The 10,201-nt window shown below is 38.4% G+C and overlaps 1 protein-coding gene across 1 annotated transcript; it reads left to right on the top strand.

Moving 5' to 3' along the window:
• The first annotated feature begins 9,270 nt into the window (after positions 1–9,270).
• LOC113000771 (uncharacterized) lies at positions 9,271–9,792 on the top strand. Its single transcript, XM_026127529.1, has one exon. The coding sequence runs from the start codon at positions 9,271–9,273 to the stop codon at positions 9,790–9,792; it is 522 nt and encodes a 173-aa protein (XP_025983314.1).
• Positions 9,793–10,201: the final 409 nt, after the last annotated feature.

Below are 10,201 nucleotides of genomic sequence, written 5' to 3'. Positions count from 1 at the left end.
TTACTGAAAATTTTAGCAGTTATAATATAAATTTTCTATTGATATAATATTATCCGTTATTAGTATTTGCTATTTAATTAAGTGTGGATATCTTTATGGATCTTATTTATCAGGTTAAGCAATTAAAAGGATATTCTTTTTATTAAAAATTGTAGGAGAGAATCACGTTAGCATTTGCCTATTTTATATATAGCATTACTGTTATAGCTTGGCTTTCAAGAACCAAGTAAACCTCCCAGAAGCAAGAGAAGGAAGAAATGATCAAGTATTATTTCATGCTATTTAACGGATGATTACACAGTATTTATAGGTAGTTACAAGCTTCTAGATCCATCCTAACTAACCCTAACAGAAGCTAAACGACTAACAGAAGGTATCTTAGCCATCTAACGCCTTAATCGTGCTCGTGGTTCCCTCGAGAAGCTTCACGTGTTCCATTTTGCATGGCTTCTATCGTAACCTTCTAGATATGCTGGGGTGAGCCGTTCCCTTCGTGGTCTCGCATTCCTTGCTTCTTGCACCTCCCTTGCTATTGACACCCCTTCCCTTACATCTCCCGTAGCACTCCCCTGCCCATGTAGCAGCTCCTTGTCCTCAAGGTGGTGAGTACGCTTCAAGCTTGCCTAATCTTCCAATGAAGTCTCTTCGGGTGGTAGCCCTTGCCACTAAACGAGGACCATATGCCTGGGTCCTGTCTCCGACGGAATGACTTTAGAAGCTACAATGGCTAAGGGTGTGATAACTGGGTGATTATCAGATGCTAAAGGTGGAAGATCCATAATTGTTGTCGCCGTGGTGGGGTTCACGGTGTAAGACTTGAGGAGTGAGACATGGAAAACCGGATGAATGCGTGACTATTCTGGAAGTTGTAACTTGTAGGCTACTGTGCCCATACGTTCAACTATTTGAAAGGGCCCATAATAGCGTTTACTCAGTTTCGAATAGGTGGTGCCTGTGACGGAAACTTGTCGTTGTGGTCTAAGCTTGATGAGGACCCAATCACCCACTTGGAATTCCTGATCACGGCGGTGGCGATCTGCATTTGTCTTCATTCGTGACTGAGCTTTAAGTAGCTTGCGCCGCAACATCGCAAAGACTTCTTCCCTCTGACTGAGTATGGCGTCTACAGCTTCGACGGTAGAAGTACCGGCAATATAATGAGGGTAAGTGGGTGGTTTCTGGCCAAAGGTAATTTCGAAAGGAGTCATACCCGTAGTGGAATGAGAAGACGTATTATAGGACCATTCGGCCCAAGGTAGGTATCTTCCCCACGTTGCTGGTTTTTCATGCACGAAAGCTCTCAGATATTGCTCGATAATGCGATTTGTGACCTTCGTTTGTCCATCGGACTGCGGATGATATGATGAGCTTAAGCGCAGCTTCGTACCACTCAGTGTGAAGAGCTCACGCCAGAATTTACTAATAAACAGCAGATCTCTGTCTGATGCGATGCTTTTAGGCATGCCATGGAGGCGCCCCACCAGTTCTATGAATAGCAGGGCCACTGTGTGTGCCGAATGTTGTGTGGGCAACATTCCTAAGTGCAACCCTTTCGAGAAGCGATCCACCACGACGAATATGCATGTGTTGTCGCGATAAGAGGGTAGCCCTGTAATGAAATCCATGGATAGATCTTCCCATGGTAGTGTCGGCACCAGAAGAGGGCAAAGGAGCCCCACTGGTTTACGGTTATCATACTTAGTGTGTTGGCACGTTGCACAGGCCGTAACAAACTTGCGAGTATCTTCCTTGATTGAGGCCCAAGTAAAATTATCATGAAGTCTTTGGAGAGTTTTCTGGATTCCCATGTGGCCACCCGTATGAGATTGGTGAAACTCCTCAAGCAATTGTTTGATGAAAGAGGAGTTAGAGGGAAGCCATATTCGTTTCTTGTACATGATGAGTCCCTTAGTTAATGCATAATCTGGATATGAAGCTAGGTTTTCCTGGATTCGTTTGCGCAAGTCTTGAAACGTCTCGAGAGAGGCTAGTTCCTTACGGAGATCATCGAGGAAGACGAACCGTGGCATCGAAAGGAAGAAGAGTGAAGTAGTGTGGTCTTCCTATGATCTGGATAATGCACCCGCGACCACATTGTTTCTTCCTGCGCGATACTGAATAGAGTAATCAAACCCCAATAGTCTGGCCAAATAACGATGTTGCTCCGGCGTTTGGATAGTCTGGTTCATGAGCTCACGTAAACTCTGATGGTTCGTTAAGATGACGAAGTGGTGGCCAAGTAGATATTGGTGCCACTTTTTAACGGCCGCCGTGATTGCTGCTAATTCCCGAACGTAGGTAGAAGCATTAAGCAGCTTAGGGCAGAATTGTTTGTTATAATAAGCCAGAGGGTGGCGCTTCTGGGTTAACACCGCCCCCATACTAGACCCCGAAGCGTCTGTTTCCACCACAAATGGTGTAGTGAAGTCAGGTAACGCAAGAACGGGTGCCTCTATGAGAGCCCTCTTGAGGTTTTGAAATGCTGTCTCGGCCTCTTGACTCCATTCAAATTGGTCGTGGCACAAAAGTTTGGTGAGGGGAGAGGCTAAGGCTGCGTAGCCTTTTATAAATCGTCTGTAAAATCCAATGAGGCCTAGAAAGCCTCTCAACGCCCGAGGTGTGCGAGGTGTTGGCCACCGTGAGACAGCTTGTACCTTCTCCGGCACCGGAGTGACCCCGTTCGAGGATACCATATGTCCCAAATACTCCAACTACTCATGTGCAAACGTGCACTTGGAAAGCTTGAGAGAAAATTTCCCTTCTACCAGAAGCTGAAAAGCTTTTTCCAAGTGAAGAAGATGGTCATGCATGGTCCTGCTGTATATCAAGATATCGTCAAAGAAGACGATGATATACTTCCTGAGGTATGGTTGAAATAGCTGATTCATTGTGGCCTGAAAACTAGAAGGTGCGTTACACAATCCAAAGGGCATCACACGAAAATCGTAATGCCCTTGATGTGTTCAAAATGCAATTTTGCAGATGTCCGACGTGTTCATCAATATTTGATGGTATCCTTGCATGAGATCAAGCTTAGAGAACCACCGTGCTTCGCCCAGCTCATCGAGTAACTCATCCACTGTCCGTATGGGGAAACGATCGCGGATCGTGATGGCATTAAGGGCCCTATAATCGACACAAAACCTCCATGATCCATCTTTCTTCCTTACTAGCAAAACTAGGGATGAAAACGGACTCGAGCTAGGTTTTATGAACCCTTTCTCTAGCATAGAAGCTACCTGTTCTTCGATCTCCTTCTTCTGAAAGTAAGGAAATCTATATGGTCTAATGTTCACTGGAGTTGAGTTAGGCAATAGATTGATGGTATGATCTGTGGATCGCGATGGCGGCAAGTTCGCAGAAGGTCGAAAGAGGGACGCGTATTTGGAGATCAATGTGTTGATTGTCGGCAAGGGATGGTTTGGAGAAGAGTTGTGCGTGGTTGCTGTTTCGACATGAATATGGATGAAGGTTGTAGTAGGGTTTGTGTGTACGAACCTGCGTAGTTGAGATGGTGACACTGGTTCGATTCCCTTCTCGCGATCTCCATGAAGTTCAATGAGTTTACCCCCAGTGATGAACTTCATTGTTAAAGCACCGTAGTCTGTTAAGACTGGTCCGAGAGTCTTCAACCATTGCACCCCCAGAACCATATCAACTCCACATAATGGCAGTACATGGAAGTCAATGGTGAAAGAGTGATGTTGTATTTAAACCTGGACCGCCGTACACAGCTGATTACAATGAATCTCCTCGCCATTCCCCACCGTGACCCTAAGCGGTGCTGTTTTAGTGGTTTGTAATCCTAAGCTCAGTACCACACGATTATGGAGGAAATTATGAGTACTGCCTCCATCTATCAAGATGTTGATAGACAGGTCATTAATAAAGCCTTTAAGTCGTAACGTCTCTGGTGCTAAGTGGCCAGAATGCATGTAAGCTTAGTTGCGCCGACGGGGATTCCGGTAGCAACTCCTGAGTTGGTGTATAGTCTCTTAAAGATTCCTCTTCGATCGTGGTATCCTCATCGTCCATAACTAAAAAAAACAATGAAGATGCGCATTTGTGGCCACGAGAGAATTTCTCGTCGCAGTGAAAGCATAGTCCATTTTCCCTACGGGAGCCCAATTCTTCTGGTGTTAAACGTTTAAAAGGAATTGAGGAGGAAGTTCGTACCGGTGTTGGTAGCAAGGATTGTGTAGAGTTGCTTGATGATGAACGTGTGTTAGAAGGTACTGTGGAGACTAATGGCCGATATGGCGGTGGCCGGCGAGCATCGACAAGTTTTTCTTCCTGTAATCGTGCATAGGATACTGCCTGAGCTAACGATATCGGTTGTAAGACTTGTACTTCTCTGCGAATCGTTGGATTCAATCCTGAGATGAAGCAACTCAAGACGAATGAAGTCGGTAATCCTACTATCCTGTTAGCCAAGGATTTGAATTCTGAGAGATACGTCGATACCGACGAACGCTGTTGCAATTTGCAGAGTAATCCCGTAGGATCTTCGTACGTGGATGTAGCAAATCGTGAATGAAGAGCATGTAGAAAAGCTGACCACGAGGATAACTGCGCGTTTCGATGCATCCATTGAAACCACGCGAGTGCTAGTCCCTCCATGTAGAAGGAGGCAATGGTTAACCTCTCATGATCCGGCGTAGAGTGAAACTCAAAGAATTGCGTAATCTTGAAGGTCCAGCCAATTGGATCCGATCCATCAAACCTCGGGACATCAAGCTTCATATGGTGAAAAGAGGTTTGAGTCTGTGGCGTGTGTCTTGCGGATGACGACGGCGGAGACTGCGGTTGCTGTTGATTCGCCTCAAGCTGAGACATTCGTTGGAGAAGATCATCAATCTTCGAATTCATAGCAAGTTGCGAGGCAGTGAGCTTGGCAATTGCATCTTCCAAACGCTCTAATGATGCCTTCAAACGTGTTCCATTCGCCATTGATGCTCAATGAAAACACCACTATTATAGCTTGGCTTTCGAGGCCCAAGCAAACCTCCCAGAAGCAAGAGAAGGAAGAAATGATCAAGTATTATTTCATGCCATTTAACGGATGATTACACAGTATTTATAGGTAGTTACAAGCTTCTAGATCCATCCTAACTAACCCTAACAGAAGCTGAACAACTAACAGAAGGTATCTTAGCCATCTAACGCCTTGATCGTGCTCGTGGTTCCCTCGAGAAGCTTCACGCGTGCCATTTTGCATGGCTTCTATCGTAACCTTCTAGATATGCTGGGGTGAGTCGTTCCCTTTGTGGTCTCGCATTCCTTGCTTCATGCACCTCCCTTGCTATTGACACCCCTTCCCTTACATCTCCCGTAACAATTACCTTGTTATAATATTATTACTTTATTATTGTTTTAAAAAAATTTACTGGTTATTTTTAGATTAAACTTTCATTATAGTTCTAAAATTTAAGTGGATAACATTATCGTATTAGTTTCTAAACAAAAAATTCAAATAAATACCTAAAAATATAATACGTCAATCACAATTAGTTCAAATTTTTTTTAAAAAAAAAAACAAAAATGTTACTTGAAAAACAATATTAGCAAACATTTAAGGATCAAAATAATACTAAGTACTTGAAATTAGTGACTTATATGAAACAACGGAATAATTTCAAGCATTTATGTATGGTTTCCTTAATTTTAAAAATGAATGTGACAATATATAAATTACCCTTTTACTCATTTTTTCATGTCTGATTTTGGTTATTTATTTTTTATAAGTTTTATTTTAAGAATTATAATATTACTTTTTTATTATATTTTTCAGTGTTATAAAAACTGATGTAAAATATCAATTTCTATATATTAATTTTTCATAGAAAATGATTATATTTTACATTGTATGAACTAAACGATGCAGAAAGTAATAACTTTCTACATCGATCAAGACAGTAATTGATGTAAAAATTTATTTCTTATATCAATTCTGCACCAATTGTAAAAAAATATTATACTTTTTATCCCATGAATCTATATGGGTTCCGAAACTAATGTAAAAATCTTTGGATAACTGATGTATATTAATATTCTCCATCCCCAATAGTAGTTATAAAAAACGTTCATAAGTTATTGTATATATTAGTTGGGTTAATTATTTTTTATCATCATTAAACTTTTTAGAATTATATTTTTAACTCCTAAACAAATTAAAACTTTATTGGTCTAGGTCCCTAATATTTTCTTTTGTCACTTGTATTAGTCTATGTCGTCCATTTGTTTGTTAAAGGATCACATGGGATCACTGAGATCACCACGTGCTATTTTTTTAATAATTTAATTATTGGAACTTTAAAAATCACTTAAAAATACTTGGCTAATGATTTAAAGGTATTAAATATTTTTTATGACTAAAAATTGCTAAATATGACTTCCATAGACATACGAAACAAACTTAGTTCATGCAATCATTGCATGTACCAAATATTTACAAAAATATACCTAAGAACGAAAGTTCGATTTCAATTCAACATGCATCATCAAAATCAAACTTCACATTAATGGAAGTAATGCCAATGCATGAACACAGGAAGCAATACAGGTATATAGCAAATGTCCTTGTGTGTGTTGTGCCTTATTGGCAATCTTTTCTTATTATTTCTCACACTACCAATGCCAACATCGTTTTGCATCTCAGGGTACAAACAAAAAACACAAAACGTTGATTTTATTCCTTCCTTTTCTACGCTCCATTCGTCCACTCTTGTTTTGGATCGGAGTTAACTACTAAAAAAATGGTTTTTAACGACGGTTAAAAAGGCCTTTTATGACGGTTTTGAACCGTCATTAAATATGATGTCATTATAAGTGAAATTGTTTTAACGATGATTGTTATAAAAATCATCGTTAAAAATAAACACATTCAAAGACGGTTATTACGTAATAACCGTCTTAAAATGTAGAACGAAAAAACTTTCAAAGACAATTACTACAAAATAACTGTCTTTGAAAGTGGAACGAGAAAACTTTTAAAAACGGTAATTACATAATAATCGTCTTTGAATGTGAAAGGAAGAAACTTTCAAAGACGGTTATTACCTAATAACCGTCTTTGCATGTGGAATGAGGTAACAGTTCATCAGTTATAAATAACGTAAAATTATCATACATCTAACATATATTAAACAAGTAATAGTTCCAACTGCAAAAATTGATATCCAGCTTGAGTAGCAAAGTAATTGTGAAGCAATATGGAACCTAAAAGTAGTACATTAAAATCTCCCCTTCGAATTTATAATTTTGTTCCATTTCACACAAGTCATTGAGAATTTAAAAACTCCATGAAACAATACAACAAAGTGGAATTCAATGAGATTCAAAACTCTATAAACTATAAATACAAAGCAATCAACCCTCACAAACATGTTCAAGGCATCAGTAAGCACTTCTAGATTAGGCCATGAAGCCAATTCCTCAGCAAGCATCTAGAGAGCAGCTTTATCTTTTGGAACTTTTCCTTCATTGATCTAGTAAATTCATAGGTTTTTTTTCTAGAAATCAGCAATTGACTTAAAAAGCCAAGGTATACAATACAAAATTACACAAGATAGCATTGCAGACAATAATAACTTGCAAATTACTCTTTCATTGTTAACATTTTGGGTTAAAAAATATAACAGGCGGCATGAAGTTGCCATAATGTTATGAACACTAGTAGGCAAAGATATATCAAATGGCACTATGGTGATTGCTGAGCACAATACAAATGTAGTATTTTTATCATTCACAGGAGAATGACAATTATGAAGGTAAAAAAAGTATATTTAAGGTTGAGATCATGAGATGTCAAATTTAAACTCAAAATAAACTCAAAGTGTTCAGACTGCATAAGGCATTGTATGGCCTAAAGCAAGCTCCAAGGGCCAGGAACAAGAGAATATACTCTTTTCTGATAAAAGAAAGCTTCCATAAGTGTGAAAAGGAACATGGAATATATGTAAGGAAGAATGACAAAGAAGACATGATAATGTTGTGCCTGTATGTTGATGATCTGCTGATCACAGGAAGCAATCCACTGGCTATAGAGAAATTTAAGGAGAGATTGAAGCTTGAAGTTAGTGAAGGATGAGTCAGAAAAATCAGTGGATAGCACCCTATTCAAGCAAGTTGTGGGAAGAAACTATTTTGATCAATAAAATTGTAAAACCCCTAAATTTATGTGTTATGGCCATAAATTTTTTCTCCTCTTTAGAATTAATAAAAGGCATCTGCATTTGATTTATGGGGTTGTACAATTTTTTTGTGTGTTGCATTTGCTAGCATATTATTCTATTTGGGATAAAGGTTCTACGTATCTAGTATTGACATTTAGTACGTGACACAATTTCTTAAATATTTTTTTTTTGTTTATATGAATCAGTAATAAGACAATGGTTTTTTGTCTTATATGAATAATTTTTTTTGGCCAATTGTTTTTTTTATGAAACGGTGATAAGATGATAATTTATGTTATTCATGTGGTTAGTATAAATTTGTGATAGTACCGTGATATATTTGTTTCGGGTGCGTAATTAGTTTACCATGATGTAGTTTTTCAAACATTTACTGCTATCACAATTGGGTGCAAATTTAACCATTACGGATCCTTTCCATTTAATTGTGTGTCCAGTAACTTTAATTAAATTGGTTGAACCATTATGTTGCCAAAGTAACATCTATTGTGTAAATTGATTTAATTAAATTGCATGGATGTTAGTATGGAATTATTTATGCGAATTGTGCTCGGCCCAAAGGAAGACACAATTTGGTCAAATAATAACATACTTGCAATGATAAATATGTGACAATTATTAAGTTTTTTTTTCATGAGAATAATAGTCGGTCCAAAGAAAGACTATTATTTGTCAGAACGAATTATCAATATTTGATCATTGCGTTGAGAGTACCAATTACAAATTAATTTTTCTGTCCAGAGACTAGAATTAATGTTATGCTAGGTATCTTGTGATGGATCTGTTATGGAAAATATTTGCATGTCTTGTTATATATACTTTATATGACTTACTTGATTATTTGTGAACATGTTATTTTTGTTCTCTGTTTAATTATATTATTAGTGCTACAAATGTTACTGCCCAAATGAATTCTATCCCAATGCTGAATGAGACAAATTTTAAGGTCTGGAAGGAAGCCGTAGAAATTGTTCTTAGCTGTATGAATTTGGACTTGGCATTGAGGACGGAACGACCCATTTCCACTCCGGAAACCTCTAATGTGGTAAAAATTAAGAAGTGAGATCGATCCAACCGAATGTGCCTTATGATGATGAAGTGCTCTATTCCAAAGGTGTTTCGGGGCTCAATTTCTGAGGGTCAAAGTGCAAAGAAATTCCTTGAGGAAATTGAGCAATACTTTGCCAAAAATAAAAAGGCGGAGACGAGTAACCTTTTGGCTAAACTCATCTCCATGAAGTATAAAGGCAAAGGGAACATAAGTGAGTACATTATGGAGATGTCCAATCTCGCATCAAAACTCAAGTCACTTAAGTTAGAGCTTGGTGAAGACCTACTCATGCACTTGGTTTTGATCTTGCTTCCTGCATACTTTGGGGAATTTAAAGTGAGCTATAACAGTCAGAAGGACATATGGCTCCTCAATGAGCTTATATCTCACTGTGTGCAAGAGGAGGAGAGGCTGCAGAGAGAGAGGACTGAAAATGCTTACTTGACTTCGACCTCTCAGAATAAGAAAATGAAGAAGACTAAGGGTGTTGCGGAAGGGACTTCACAGCAAAAGAGAAAGAGTGTCCCAAGTATGCCGTATGGCATATGAAGAAAGGTAAATTTCTTACTGTTTGTTCAGAAGTTAATTTGGCTTTTGTACCTAAAGATACTTGGTGGGTAGATTCTGGTGCTACTACTCACATAAGTATGACTATGCAGGGTTGCCTGTGGAGCCGACCACCAAGTGATGATGAAAGGTTGCAGTGGAAGCTATTGGAACTTTTAGATTACATTTAAAAACTGGATTTTATTTGGATTTGTTTGAGACTTTTGTTGTACCATCTTTTAGACGGAATTTGATTTCTATTTCTAGTTTGGACAAATTTGGATTTTCTTGTTCATTTGGAAATAATAATGTTAGTCTCTACCAAAATTCAAATATGGTTGGTTCTAGTTCTTTAATTGATAACCTTTACATGCTTGATGTTGTTAGTTCCTATAATGAAATACTGCAAATA

This window comes from Glycine max, chromosome 20, assembly GCF_000004515.6.
Source record: "Glycine max cultivar Williams 82 chromosome 20, Glycine_max_v4.0, whole genome shotgun sequence".
Lineage (NCBI taxonomy): Eukaryota > Viridiplantae > Streptophyta > Magnoliopsida > Fabales > Fabaceae > Glycine > Glycine max.
This window is presented reverse-complemented; position numbering and strand designations above follow the sequence as displayed.